This window comes from Calidris pugnax, unplaced genomic scaffold (assembly GCF_001431845.1).
Source record: "Calidris pugnax isolate Ruff unplaced genomic scaffold, ASM143184v1 scaffold20, whole genome shotgun sequence".
Classification (NCBI taxonomy): Eukaryota; Metazoa; Chordata; class Aves; order Charadriiformes; family Scolopacidae; genus Calidris; species Calidris pugnax.
The window spans coordinates 5,105,525-5,121,629 of NW_015094510.1; the positions used below are offsets into that span (position 1 = coordinate 5,105,525).

General features: G+C 36.1%; 1 protein-coding gene across 4 annotated transcripts in view; it reads left to right on the top strand.

Annotated features, from left to right (window-relative positions):
• Positions 1-16,105, top strand: part of PCDH9 (protocadherin 9) — a 737,828-nt gene that overhangs the window by 329,292 nt on the left and 392,431 nt on the right. For 2 of the 4 annotated variants that reach the window (XM_014965920.1, XM_014965922.1), the window contains exon 3: positions 8,541-8,606. The exons of the other annotated variants lie outside the window; for them this stretch is intronic. In XM_014965920.1, the coding sequence (XP_014821406.1) occupies positions 8,541-8,606 (66 nt within the window). The remainder of the gene's footprint in view (positions 1-8,540; positions 8,607-16,105) is intronic. 4 annotated transcript variants of the gene reach the window in all.

The window sequence follows — 16,105 nt, forward strand, 5'->3', positions numbered from 1 at the left end:
CAGATCAGCATAATACGAGATGAAAAACTGGATACAGACCATGTTTCTACCTTTGCCAATGATGTAGCATTTGACCAGAGGGAGTTGGGCACTCAAATTATAGTGTGATATGCAGCAAAAATACATTAATTTAATTTTGGGTTTGGTTTTGGTGGGTTTCTGGGGGTGTGTGTGTGTTGTCTTTTTAGTGGTTTCAGGAAGGTGACTAGGACACCTTCCAAATTCTGGTGGACTTCATAGACTTTGGATCGGACCTGAGGTGTCTGCCCTACACATCTGTTAATCTACTCTGTTTTCATTCCAACAGTTCCTGTTGAAATACTGTCAAAATGAGGGTTTGTGCCATTCAAAGGGTTCCCACTTTGAAAATGAAAAAGATTCACTGAGCTGCTAGTCATCTTTTAAAGAAGAAATTCATTTGATGCTGTGGTACCTACAACCCTATCCCAGCCAGCAGTAAATACAGACTATTGAACATATGTTTTCCTGGCTAGCAGTCAGACTTCTTTAGCAGAGATTCTTTTATTCATTCACTCCCTCTTGAGCTAATGGAATAGTGACAACATGTTTTCTAAAGAAAACCTGTGTATGAGAAAATTGCTTAGACATGCATAATCTTTTTTCAAGAAGCTGTCAAGGATTTGTATTGACGCTTGATGGTATGTTATTAACATGCTTACAAAACTAATTTAAAGGCAGTAGAGCAGGGCTGTTTATACTATTTGTGGTAATATTACCATTACTAATTACATTATATTATAATAGTCACTGATACAAATCAACTGCCGACAATGTCAGGATTAGTGTGGGATGGTATAACAAGCCAAGGTTTTAGACCTTTAAGTTCAGTTTGGCATTATCTTGTTGAAAAAAACTTTTTAAATCTGGTTCTTTAATATGAATGGGGCATGTTTGCTATCCAAATTACTGCAAACACAGCATTTCTCTAACAAATTCTGTTTTGACTTTAAGCTTGGCTTTTGTAGACTTAGAAAAATTTTAAAGAGATTGAAGACTATGTTGTTTGTTTTAAAAGTAGTCATATTTATGCACAATAGGGAAGGTGTAATTTCTTTTTTTCTTAATATGGAGATAATGGATGACAATGGGATCAATACAGATCAGTTAATATATCTTAAGATATATATCAGCCTTTGACTGATTAGGCAGGCAACTGTGTTAATTCTATTGCTTAGTATATAAAGGGTTAAACCTCAGCGCATCCCCTTCCTCTCCTTCTAATATTAACATTGGTGTAAGAACTGGGATAAAATTTGTGACATTCAGACAGAAGAGGAAATAAGATTAGACTTCCTAGAAACAAGGTATATGAATAATTGAATAGGAATGTCTGTAACAATGTAGGTTCTTTATGTAAATCTTGACAAAATATTTTTTTTGGTTTGTGAAAGGGAAAAGTTACTAACAGTGGGCTCAGTCAATCACATCCCAGGCATTGTAATCAGGGTAACTTCTGAAGTTTCTTTCAAGCATTGATTTGTTTCTTTGATATCCTGATGGTCTTCATTAGGATTACTTTATCGCTATTCTTTATAGTGAGAAAAATAAACTGATCACAATAAACTCCTTATGATTTTCTTCTGACTATTGTCAGAAGTTTACACTTATTTTCTTTGAATGGCAGCACTAATTAACTGTGCCTCTCCTCCTCAACCAGAAGGCTGCTGTTCCCTTCATAATTTCTTCACTTCATAACAGAGAATTGCTGTGCTACCTGTGCAAATCATTACCAGAAAGTCTCAGCATATATGTTTATTCCCAGCATGGATTTGAGCTTATAGAGTTCACAGGACTGAAGTCAAAGCATTAAATTGAGCAAAAATTAGTACGTTGAATCATAGTGCCAATTTCAAAGCTGAATCACACCTACCTTTGGGATTTTATTAAAATGTAGCTTTGCATGACTAAGAGTCTTCCCACAACACTAGAGTCCTCTTCTGAGTTATAAAGGATTGTCCTTTGCAACATAATATGCAGCCTCTGAGAGAAAATTGGAGATTTTATAGCTTTTAAAGAGAGATTTAATTTCACTTTTTTTTTTTTTGGTTTTTTTTTTTTTTTGGTTTTTTTTTTTTTTTGGTTTTTTTTTTTTTTTGGTTTTTTTTTTTTTTTGGTTTTTTTTTTTTTTTGGTTTTTTTTTTTTTTTGGTTTTTTTTTTTTTTTGGTTTTTTTTTTTTTTTGGTTTTTTTTTTTTTTTGGTTTTTTTTTTTTTTTGGTTTTTTTTTTTTTTTGGCTTTTTTCTTTTCTTGCTGGATTATTTTTGGGTTTTGTTGTTGTTGGTTTTTTGGTGTGGTTTTTTTTTAGCATACTGTTACTTAGCATTTAGAAATATCTGGGGAGTACAAAAGTGTGCTCTTTTTTATTTTTCCCATTGCATATGGTTTGCTGACTTAATGCTGCAGGTACTGAATCAATCTCTCCCCTGGATGTTGTCGTGCTTTTATATAAGTGACCCTTCTGTAGTTTCACCGTCATGCGAGGTGATGTATAGACCTTTGTCATCCACTTTTGTCACAGGTCATCCACAGAAGAGATGTAGGGCAACGTAGAGCAGTGCAAAGAACCAGTCACCGTTGGTCGGGTAGCGGTTTGAGTCTTTGAACTTTTTGACCTTACGGTTACCAATAAGTAGTCTACTTGTGGTTTTTCATAGATAAATCACATCTTACTTTGAGCTAAATTGAAACCACCAATTTGTTTCATGTAGGAGTAATCCACACAGGCCTAAATAATGGTTGTCTGTTTCTCAAGAACCACACATTATTCTTTGTCTTATATAACTATGTCTTTCCTTTGCCCTTGGGATGAGGATGGAAGACTTCACAGATCATAATTTTAGGCAACATAGAAGAAGCAAAAACCCACAACAATTTGATATTTGCAAGATGCTAATATAATCTTTTATGGCTGAAACAAGTTATAAACTGTCATCATTAAGAGTCACTCCAGACCTATTTCAGCCATAAAGAATGGCACTGTACTATAAATACCAAGATGTTTTCACTTAATTATTGGATTATGTTGTCCTTATGTGTGGACTGCATCTAGATGTCTATGCTCAAAATAAGCAGTCTTCTGTTGAAATTATAGATTCAATCCCTTACATGTGATAAAGTTTTACACCTGTGCTGTAAATGGTCTCACATCAGGAGATCAACATTAATTAGACATTACATAGATGAGACCAATGAATTCACTCTAGAATATGAAAGGTGAACTTGCTGTTAAGGTTTGCACTGTCTTTGCAGTGTTAGCTCCTCTCTACATCTCATTTTAACAGTTACTAGTCAAGTAGCAGAGATTTATTTAACAAAGGATTCTGGGACAAAGGAGGGAATATAGGTCCATGAGGCAAGGGTGACTAAGAAACAGGACTCTAACAGTAAATTTTTGATAACATAGAGTATTATTGCAAGTACAGAGGTTGCATGGGGGAATGCACATGCCTTAACAATCGGAAATAAATTATGAGGTCTCTTTTTGTCTTTCTTCTAATGGGGTAGAATTTCTCTGTGATCTCAAAGATATTTATCCTACTAGATTTGCTGTGTTCTCTATTCACTGGTAACACCAGTGCAGGTGGATTCTAGAGCAGGGTTGCTTTTTAAAAAAAATAAAAAAAAAGCAAGCAATGAAAATAGTACTCGGTTTCTTTATCTAACAAAATGTTCATTTGTCTTTCTAAAAAACATACTTAATTGCTCACACAGGAAAACAATTGCATGTCTTGTGAACCTTTCAGTTCTAATACTGACATTATATTCTTACTTCATTCTTTTGGATAAATTACAATTTGCCTTTTAAGGTTTTGCTTCATCCTTTAGAACGTGACTGTGCCTATGTGGGTTTCTTGTTGGTTTTGTTTTTGAAAACAAGCACAATTGCTGTAACTGATGTAGTTACTGCTTTTACTTTGGGTTGGTTTTTCTTTCTATTCCATGATGAGCAACCATCACCAGTAGGTATTATTTATTTAATATTTTTCTGTGTGTTTTCAAGTCCTGTAAATTACAGCATTAAAAAATAAAGGCCAGCTGCAGGCAAGAGAATGCCGAAGTCAATTTAAAACATGCCAGCTGGCAAAGAGGAGAACTCAGTGAATTGGCAAGGACTTATCTGGTGCCAACTGAATGTTTATTGTGGAGGTATTCTGTGTGTGTTTGTGTGTTATTGTGTCAAAGTGCAAATCAGTCCATCATCCTGATTTCTTCTTTCTGTCATCTGCTGGATCTTTTATTTCTTCAGTATAATTAAAAGATCAGTAGTTCATTATGCTTGAATTCTTCATAAATGAAGGCAATGTTACAGAATCTTCCCAGGTATTAAAGCATCTTCACAGAAAGGTATAATCCTAGGTAAGGATCCGTGCAGAACTGTGTCATTTCTAGGCTGTATGCTGGTGGAGTGCAGCCTCTCACAGGGTCTCTAAATGAGCAATTAAATGCCGTGCTGTCCTGTCAGTTCTCTGGTATATATAGCTACTGTGCTAGTGGAGTGTAAAAATGAAAAAAGGAAATTATCCTGGCTAAGGCCTATTAATGATCAGCCATAAACAAGTCTCATAGTTTTTCTTAGGACACTGTTAGTACTACCCGATTTGATGGGTTACGGTGTATTTTATTTTCATTTCTGTGCAAGAGCCTCCTATACTATTTCAGTGGGAGAAAACGGAGAATTATGGTGGGATAATGATGCTACTGTATTACAGCCAAAAAGACAGTAAATTCTTTTGAGTACAGAATTTTCTGGCTATGCTTTTTTGGGTAGTTGGATTTTTAAAAAACGTGTAAGAATTGCAATTTTCCTGATATGAGTGACCAACAGCCTTCAAATCAAAGTGATTTACTGAGGCATACAAATAAGGATTTAATTTCATCCCTTTTAGGCACTGAAATGTCAGACCTGCAGGTGGTGTGAGGCTAGGTGGGAGAACTGGGCATTGAACCTCAGTCCCTTAACTCCTTATTTGCTGGGAGTGAGAAATGAGGCTGTTCAGAGTCCTTTATGTTTTGGTCCGTTAGTTTCAGAGAGATTTGCCTGCTTAGAAAGTTTGTGTACACACATTCCAGTTGTGTGATTCTGACAGCTTAACATCCCCAGGCACTGTGTGGCAACATCTGTACCAAGTGTCTGAAGAGGCCAAAATTCAGTATTTGGTGTCCAAGTAATCAGGGTTCTTTAGAATCAGGGTTTTACTTGTGAAATTGAGCTAAAGTTTTGAGGATAACTAGGTACGGCAGGTTTTCTTCCTCAGGCAAGGTTAAGATTTCTGGTGTCTGGGTTTCGTTTTTTTTTTTAGTACATGATCCTAGTAGAAACAGAGAGGAAAAAAACTAAGAAGTTTGATTAATGGAAGAAGCTTAGGAAGAGCTAAGTTTGAGGACTGATCTCAGAGCTCTTAGGCTGGAAAAAACGTCCCATTAATTTTAGTGGGAGTTTTGACTGCACAAGGACTTTCAAGATCAAGTGCTTTCTTGTTCATTAAAGGATAGAAGGTAATTAGAAATAAAGCACAGAAAAGATTTTATATAGTATTGCTTTTGTCAGCTGAAAAAATCCATATTATTGTAGGAGTTTTAGGCTAATCTTCTCTCTCCCTTTCTTGCATAAAATGATGACACAGTAGGTTGTTTTCATTACTCTTAGAGGTCTGTGGTTCTATCTGTTCATTTTATTGGGAAAAGCAATTGGCAAGTTTTTTCTGTGTTATCTTCCTTGCTGTTGGATTGCAATCTCATCTGTGATGCTGACTTTGTCATTTCCCTCCTCCATCCAAACTGTTTAGCTCAAGATATTCCCACAACGTTTTTGTTTGTAAATGTTGGATGATAAATGAAACAAAAAGCCAGTGTGCATTTTGGCTGAAGGATTTTGCCAATGTCAGCTCATGAAATAGAGGAACAGTTGGAAAGAAAACAATAAAACTATACTAAGTTCGACAGAAACAAATCTTGCATGTTCTATGATACCTTAAATTATGCTGACTTTTGAACACCTTTTAGGGAAGAAGCTATATATACTTACGACCTCTTGAATACAGCCCTGAATTTTAAATGTAAGGCAGCCATGAGCCATTTCAGAAATCATGAATTTAGGTCATCAACTGATGGGAGTACTTTCTACACTGACTTCGGGGACAATGGACTCATCTCCTGTTAGAACTTCAAACCATTTTTTTGTAATACTTAAAAATACGTTTCATGTTACTCGTTCTTTACAGCTACTGTTTTTTTTTTTTTTTTTAATTCCCTTCCCTGCTGTAATTTATTTGGGTGAAGAGTATAGTCCACGTTTAATTCCAGTTGGAATTGCCACTGGTTATAAGACTGAGAGCAGGAGCCACTTCATTTACAGCTTTCTACCGTGTGCTGGTGGGCACTGGGAAGCTGTAGAAGGAAGCCAGAGAAGCTGTTGCAACGCTGTTGCTTCCCTGGTTCTCTTTGCTGGCTCTGCAATACATAATGATCTTAACCATTCCCAAAAGAAAGGGAAAGTGAGAAAGACATATTTCTCTTCTGATGTAGCAGTACTCTGCTTTTTGAGAAAGTAGCTATGTCAAAAAAAGGCATCGTATTTAATGATGCCATGCATTTGTCTTCTCAATCTGCAATTGTTATATGAATGAGATTTTATTCCTGCTCATTCCTGGTTTATTTGGATGGTCTCCCTTAGCTTTCAACTAGCAAAGGAGGAGGGGTAAACATTCATTATTTGTTGTTATTTCAATTACTCTTGCGAGTCCTTTCCAATTATTTTCAGGAAGCAATACTTATTATTTCTGCAAAGGTGACTTATTTCTGTAAAGGTGACTTTCTAACAAGTCAGAAGGTATTTGGTAACATAGAGTTTGCCTTCAAGAACTCGTCATTTTATCAAAGTGGATAATACTGTGCAATATACATTCTAAAAAGAGAGTTTGGTCCACAGGGACTCCTTTGCATTTTTACCGGTTTAATTCTATTGCCTTTGGGCGAATTGCTCTTCATTTGTACTCATGTAAATGAGGAAAACAATCATATGTAAAATATCAGAGGAGATACAGGCAGATTTTAAAATGAGGCATTCTCAGTGGCTTTTACCTTTTTGTTAAACTATACGTATTAATCTCCATGGATTGTGTAAGTGCCTTTTCATTCACAGTATATGACCAAATAACATTTCTGCATGTGTAAAGCATCTTGGTTTTGTTTTTTTCAAATGAAATTTTAGATGACAAAGAAGGGACCTCCTGAAGTTAGTTGGAAATGTGATTTCAGATATTAGGGGAGAATATTTTTGGTAGATAAAATACTTAAGATGACTTTCTGCTTTCAAGGAGATTTCTTTAAAAAGCTTTCAGAACTGTGATATGATTCTCCAAGAACACAGAACCTGTCTGAGATATCTGAGGTACCTGTTGGGAGTACTTTGGAAGAGACATGTGTTTTCTATTGTGAGTAAAAATAATATTTCATATAAAGTTTTTTGAGGTTTTTGCTCACTATCCGATGGTAAAGGAATGGATAAACCATTTGGTACAGAATACCAATGTCCTTTTTGAATATGGTGCACCAAACGCTTCTTTGCAACTTGGGCATATTACTCTACAGAGAATGGATTTGAAATGGTCCGACTTTGCAGAAACATTACTCTTAATGCAGTGTTCTCTCTCTGGGAAGCTTTCTTTTCTCAAATAAAATGGAACAGTACAAAGGCCTGGTGCTGGGTTGATACCTGAGTTTCTGTCTGTCCTTCCAAATGCCTGCTCTGGCTTAGATTGTTCAGAATGACTGCAGTACTATTCTGCTGTTAGGTTGGAGAACCAATTCAGTTCCTCCAGGAACAGGCAGTTTTGAATGTTCTACAAACTTGGTAACCTACTGAACTTTCCTTCCACATTTCTCTTAGACTCACATACACACAGAGTCCTTGTGACTTGAGTCCTTGGAGACATGATATTTTGGGGGTGTCTGAGTATTATCCTCAGGAGGGAACCTGAAGTACATAGCACTATTTATATTCAGCAGTTAGTAACAGAGCATGAACATCCATTAATGCTCCCACATTAAACACAGCTTTAATTGCAGTTTTAAAGATCTGCTGGTTTTGCTTTTTAGAGTCTCAGGGTTGATTAATAATATCTTAATAAAAAGCTTAATAGTGCATTAAATGAAAAAAAAAAAGTTTCTTCTTATTATGAGACAGCAATTTCAGTTGGTAGTTCACTAAACAGAACAATAAAAACCCATCTGAAAATCTGTTGCCTGGATGCAGCAAAATGTTATACAATCAGCCTTCAGAAACCAAACTGATGTTTGATGTAGTGCTTTAAATGTTACCACGCATATGTTCGGTAACACCAGGCTATGGACTCTGAAGTTTGTCAACCCTCATAAAAAGTAACTTATCTGTCTTCAACAGAAATTTGCTTACATTTTGTTTTCTGTATTACCAAAATTGGGCCGCTGGGGGGGTGGGTTGACTGAAGATCCGCAGTAAGAGTGACACATCTTTTTTATTTAAATATTATTGCTTTTTAGGCACTGAATTTTGGAGATATGCCGAAGTACTTGTGGGAGATTTGGGTACCTGACAAACCATGGGTGGTAAGATATCAGATCCACTGAAATAAATAAAATAAACATTTAATTTTATGATAGGTATTTTGGTACCTGCTGTCACTGAATTCAACGGGCAAAATTCCTGCAGGGCCTGTAAGAGGTGCATTACTGCAAATTTATGCAAGTGTGTTTACATTCTTTTCAATGTTGTCACACTGGTGTGAAGTTGAAGTAATGCCTGTAGTGAACTAGAACTGTGGAGTAGCATCTGACAGGGGGGAAGAGAGAATTGCTCAGCTGAAGGTTATAATAAGACCTTTTCTCTTATCTTCACTCAGACAAGCGAGCAGTTAGCTGTTGCCCATCAGAGCAATTCGTGGCTTACAGCTGGGCCTACTGAATAGTACCTTTCTCCAGGCATCCTCTTGTTAGTCTTGTTTCACGCTTGCTCTGGACTCCAACCCAGTAGGCCAAGGAAAATAACAATCTCCTTTTGAGCACCATGTGGACTTCTCAGAAAATGAGTCTGGCAGGTGCTGTCTGTCCTCCACTTTCAGAGGTAGTAATCGGAGGAGAACCAGGGTTCAACGCTTTGATTTCTAAAGCTCTGCAGTAAGGAGGAGCCATGATCTATTTAGATGCACAGTTTCTTTTCTGTGCAGAACTCCAGTCCAGTCGGTTTCCACGCTGAGTTTTGGGGTTTTTTGTGTATGAATATACTGTAGTATCTCTCCACTATCTGTGCTTTTCAGAGAGAGTCTCTCTGAAATTAATACTGAAAAAATTCCATGTGGAAGTCCAGAACTTCCAACTTTTTAAAAGGTTAAAGTAATAAATGGAATTTAAATTTAGTTACATTTAATTACATTTGTTCAACTATTCAAACTGTAAGATTACAGTTAAAAGTTTGTTTCCTTTATAATATCAGCCTCTTTCCCCCAAACTAAGCACTCTTTGGGACTTGCTTTAAGCTACATCAGAAGAAAATTTCTTGAGTTTCCAGTATCAGGCATTAAATTTAAAGCTGTATTTTCTAAATGCCTACTGAGTATTTGACTTTTTAGCCTTAATAGTAGGCTATTTTAGCCTCAACATAGGAATTTCAGAGATAAGGGAGTTGTGTTCATTTTGTTTGTGTAAAATATTCTGAATAAACTTTGTTGAATCTCTATTAGTGTATATAGATATATAAATCTAGATATCTATCTAATATGTCTCCTCTCTAATGATAGAGAATGCTGTGTTTATGTATTAATTCAGTAACACAAGACTTTTGAAGTAAATTATGAAAGGAAAAAAGCCATTGTACACAGTTTGGACAAAGTAAAGTGAACACAATAGTAAGTGGGATTCACAGTTGGACTAGATGATCTTTGTAGGTCCAATTGAAATTATTCTATTCTACTCTATTCTGCTTCAGAGACTAGAAATTTAGGTGCCTTTAGCTATATATAACTTCCTATTGAGGCAAGGGAGAATGGTTAGACCACACCAATGTGGATTCAGGCAGCAGTGTAACATTCAAGACTAAACATGCACTTGAGCTCTTAGCTGAGTTTTGGGATGTCTTTTTTTTGTATGAGTAATAGAGTGCAATCTTTTAGCAAAAGCTGTCACTTCTAATATTTTATTTCATTCAATATTAATTACAAAATAAAGAGTCCTGATGTACTGTTTTATTTAAAGCTCTAAGAACAATATATATGTAATGCTCCGTGGTCAAGTTCACCTTTTGAAGGAAAGTATGTTAATCTGAACATTAAATTGTAAAAGCTGATCTTTCAAGAGTTACAAGTATTAGGGAGATCCTTTTCATGGAAGTTGGATGTTAGTTACGAGAAAGTAAGTTCTAAAGTAACTAAACAGGAAGAAAGTTCTAAGCTTTTAAGCTAATTTCTGGAAGATTTTACAGAACTGTCACAGCCTTTCCCTAAGAGTTGTTGCTCTTGATTCAATAGTTCAAGAGAGTTAAACAAATGAGTAAACTATTTCCCATGCTTGCTCAAATTTTTAAAAAATGTGAAAATTTATTCTCTTTCTCTATCAGCTGATACTGGCCATGGAATACTTTGGTTTTTTTTTTTTTTAATGTTTCTTCAGCTGACAACAGCACCTTGGCTAATCAGTTTAATTAAAGCTTCTTTTTCATCCATCTGAATGTTGGGCTTTAAAAAAATCTGCCAACCCTTTACTTATGGAAGGCTTTTTAAGTATTTAAATTTATTTTTATCGTTTTAATATTGATAGATCTTCACAGTCTGAGCAATAGCTAAGTAATGTTGATGGTCTGTAGAGTGAATGAGGACTTCTCATTTTGCAATGCATTATGTATTGTATTCTTGCTTTTTAAAAAACAGTTGAATTACCTGTGAGTACTTTGCTCATCTAAATAGCAATTACACAGTCTCTTTCTAAAGGATTCTTGGCAAAGCAAATCTCCATTAACGTTGTATGTAATAGAATCTAAAAAACCCTCTTAAGTTTCAGACCTAATGGATTTTCTATTTCTTGAAGTTAAAGTTTAGTCATTGCCTTTAACGTTGGTGGTAGATGCGCCTAAAGTTTAGATGCAGAAGTTCTTAGGTAAGTGTCTGGTGTATTTAATTAAGTAGCAGTTCAGACAGCACGATTTTGTGGGGGAACTCAGCTGAGGTGGGATGGATGCAGGAATGAAAGCACATCAGTCGGTGATGAATAATCTAAAATGTATTTAGCATGTGGGAGAGATGGTAGTGCATGGACAGTAATTTGCTTTTTAAGAAACCCATTCTACAACACACACGTGGATGCACACACACAGACATCAGTCACAGCTGCATTTCCTCCATTCCAGTTCAGACCAGTGTGTAGGGTAAGAGGATGCTCAGTCCAACTGTGCAACATGTTTGGGTCCTGCTTCTCAGGAGAACTCCTGTGTGCACGTCTAGGCTCAGCCTTCTGTGTGGTGCTGGATACCCATGGATATGTCTACTCAGGAGGAGTTATTATCTTAACTGTTTGTTGATTTATAAATCATGTTGCTGGCATAAACCACTATAAGCAAAGCTAGTGAGCCGTGTGGCCTCACTAATCACACAATCAGGCAAACCTCAGGCCAATCTCCTTGATATCATCCCTATGTAAGGCCAAATAGCAGTTGTCACTGAGGTTTCTATCACTCTTGTCTCCCAATCCAAATGTGTTACAGAAGTGTGAAGTCAGCAACAATGATGTGATAGAGTTCAGATAACGCAGCTTTGTTTTCCATCTTGTACCAGGTTAATTTTATTATTTGCAAACGGGAAGATGTAGTCAAGGTCCCATTTATTTGAGCAATGCTGTTGGGTAGGCTCTGTTCTGTGATTTTTGATGAAAATGATCCTTTCTAGGAATATTGGCATTTATAACATTAACATCTGTTCCTTTGGGGTGGAAACACCCCCTCCCACCCAACACATGAACACACAAATCTGACAGTTTGCATGCCTAAGAGGGAGAAAAAGTGCATGGAATAAACAAAAGCAGGAGGCAGATTTGTGAAGGATATATTGACAGCCTGAAGCTTATGACTGAGCTTGTCAGAAGGTAACAGAAACATTCTTCAAGAGAGGAAAGAGATGCAGAGATGTAGGAAATGGACTAAGGTTAAAGGAAAGTATCTGAGACTAATCAAATATCTCGTTGGATATATTCCATCTAGATGACTTGGTTTCCAAAGAGTACATCATGCAGGAATACTTTTTTTGATGTAAAAAAAAAAAAAAAAAAAAAAAAGGAAATAGAAATAAGACCCATCACCTTCTTCACCTCTCTCCTTCCGTTTATGCTAACATAAATCCTGTGAGATGACAAGACCTGTGAGGTCCTGCACTAACTCTGATGACTAGAGAATTTAGTTTAACATACGAAAAAAAAAAACCTGCAAAACCCATGTTTTCTTTCTTGAGGGAACGAAGCTCTGTACAGACTTCCCTGGAGATACAGAATCAGATGATAGATAAAGGCTAATTTATGAGAGAACTGAAAATAAAAATCTCAAAGTCAAGGTCCCATTTATTTGAGCAATGCTGTTGGGTAGGCTCTGTTCTGTGATTTTTGATGAAAATGATCCTTTCTAGGAATATTGGCATTTATAACATTAACATCTGTTCCTTTGGGGTGGAAACACCCCCTCCCACCCAACACATGAACACACAAATCTGACAGTTTGCATGCCTAAGAGGGAGAAAAAGTGCATGGAATAAACAAAAGCAGGAGGCAGATTTGTGAAGGATATATTGACAGCCTGAAGCTTATGACTGAGCTTGTCAGAAGGTAACAGAAACATTCTTCAAGAGAGGAAAGAGATGCAGAGATGTAGGAAATGGACTAAGGTTAAAGGAAAGTATCTGAGACTAATCAAATATCTCGTTGGATATATTCCATCTAGATGACTTGGTTTCCAAAGAGTACATCATGCAGGAATACTTTTTTTGATGTAAAAAAAAAAAAAAAGAAAACCAAAAAAGTTGTAGTTTTTTCTCTGCTATTCAGGCTAGATTATACTAATTGCTGCAGTCAGAATTCAGAGGAGTGCTCTGTACATTTTATTTTTTGTAGTTTGCCTATACAGATTTTATTATTAACCCTGGCAGAAGTTTTTACAGTTTTTATTTTGTTCTGATCATAACTCTCTATGCCTATTTGCTGGTAAAAGAAATCTCTTAACTTGGATGTAATTCAGGCATGTTGGACAAACACCGATCTTTGTAATTAGATTTTACATTGTTTTTAAAAGTAAGCTGTTTTTTAGTTTAAAACTGTCACTAAAATTCCTCATGAAACAGCTTTATCAAATGAATCAAAATAGATGCAGGTCAATGAGGTACTGTTCTGTCTCAAATGCAGTTGCAGTGAAACAGAGCAACTTCTGGTTTATATAAAAATAAACGTTTACATATATATATTGACTTCATTTTTCTCCCTAATTAGTAGCATGCAATGTACCATTCTGATTTTTGATTCACCCCCTTGGTGCCTGCACCTCCCCTTAGGGATCCCAGCTGTTTTCCTCTCCTGCTGTAATTGAAATCAAACTTGTTCCAGCCTGTAATTGATAGTGAATCTAACCATCTAATGTTTTCTGTGAGACAGATGCACAGCAGAAGCACACAAAGCAGCATATGGAAATCCAAGTGCCCTACTGGGGTGAAGATAGATCCGTTCTGGTTTTGTTATACAATATCCCAATACTTTCATCAACTAGTTCACCTCCGTTTTAGCAAGTTCAGAGTAGAAAATCTGGAATATATGTGATGTATCAATTGAAATGGTTAGGCCAAGTCTCTCTGTGCTCATGAAGAACTGTGCCTCTAGACTGCTCTTGTGTTGTTAAGGCAAAATATTCTAGTGTCTGCCTGAGCGTTGTTATGACAGGTCTAATGGCTCATATGGGAATGTAAATCTAGATGTTCTCTCTCACCCTTGTTTTGGCATCTAGTGCAAATCATAATCTTGTATAAAGAGTGCATCTTTTTGTCTCTGGGTGAAGACATTTGCTACAAATCTGCCATTGCAGGCAGAATGCTGCTATCTGTTAGTACCTCAATATATTCCTGTTTGTCTTTCGCTCTTAAACTAAAAATGCTTCCATTCTTAGTGAATAAAACAATAAGCTATTCTTTTATCCTATATGTCTGTCTCTTTCTCTGTATATAGCATATTAGAGAAAAGAGCATCAGTCATGAATTTTTATATTTAAATAATATTTTAATATTTTAAAATATGTGTCGTTTTGGTGGTTTTCTCTCTCTGTTGGGGATCTCCTCTAGTTACTACACTAGAAGGGTTATTTAGTTTTAATAACGTTCTTCTACCTCTAGCATCTCCTCATGATACAATATGCAGTAATTAAATATAGAACTAAAGAGAAGTTGTAGGTTAATAATAACTTTGTTGGCCGCTGGATTTCTGGAGATATTTTTGAGGCATATTTTTGTAGCAGAAATAATGTAATAGTCCCCTGTGTGGATTTCCTCGTATCTGGTTTTGAAAGGAACCTCATATGTTCCTTCCAGTGCTACTGATAACAGGGTGTTATCAGTACATCTGAGTCAGACAGACTACGGCTTTGAGCGATTGCATCTGTAACTTAGACTGAAGACCCAGCTTAAGTCAAAAATTGCACTTATTCTGTACTGTTCCTGACTCTAAGTATGGCTGCCCTGTGTAAAGTTCAGCAGGATTTCTCCTGGGGTAGCAGAATTCCTTTAGGTATATCTAAACAAATATTAGCTTTCTGGTGAATGCTTATAAAGAGATTTGGAGGAAAGCTAGTTATTCTGTAACTCCTCAGATTATACCCGGTTTCTCGGGGACCTGAGGAAAAACAGAGGTGAAATTAACTTCTTTACACTGTTCACAATCACAGTGGGGATTATTCTCATTAAATATTTATCTATCATGGAGGAGGAAAAGAGTTGAGTAATCAAACAGTTGGTGTTAATTTAAATGTCATAGCCACAATTAGAAAAAAATTCCTTGCAATCAGATTTTATTGTGATTCCCCAATCTGTGTTCTGAAAATAACCTTCACTTAAGTATTTCCACTCTGGGAGAAGAGCGTACAATATGGGTTTGACTCAAGTTTCCTGAGATTTTTACTCTTTCTGAAAATTTCATAAACTTTCTGTAATTCAATGATCACTTTATAAGATATAATAGGTTATTTTGGGGTTGTTGGTTGTTTTCTGCAAATAGAATTGCCTCCAACTTGATCGCTCTCTACCCTAAAAGAATGAGCTGAAGCCACTACCTATACTTTCTGTGTGACCTTAAAGAAACAAATACAAGCAGAGGGAGAAGCTGGTGTGTTTTTTTAATTGGTTGTGGTGCTTGTTGGTTTTTTTTTTTAACATCCTGTTTGTTTGTTTGTTTGTTTTTGTGAAGTTGAAGCTCCTATAAAAAGTAGTGCAGTTTTTTGATGTTATTACAACTCATTTCATTCTGTCTCGATCAGATTATTTAGCTGATACTATTTCTAATAGCATCATCAGAACATTTTAAGTAGTTAAAAATAGTTACAATATTAAAATGTGTAATGTTTAAACAGATTAGCTTTGATGTATGATTAGCTTTTATGTGTATTACACTGAAAAAAATGATTTATTATCCACTGAAATATCATATAAAAATGAAAAGTACTAAATATATTAAGGCTGGGCATGTGATTATTCTTAATAGTCTTGTGAAATGCATGGAGTATTGTTCTCTTGTCATGGAGTAATCTAAGTTGAATGGGACCTTCAGAGGTCATTTAATACACCATCCTACCCGAAGGGGGATCATGTAGATCAGTTTCTTCAGGGCATTGACCAAGCATGTTTGATATCTCCAGGGCTATCTCCAAGGCTTGTCAAGGCCTTGCTGGGCAGCCCGTTCCAGGGTTTGATCATTCTTGTGATAATTTTTTCCTTCGTCTGAAATTAGAACTTTTCTTCATGCAACTTGTCTCTGTTGCCTCTTATCCTGTCATTGTGCAAAAGGAGTCTGGGTCCATAGGTGCTCTCATTAGGTGACTAAAACTG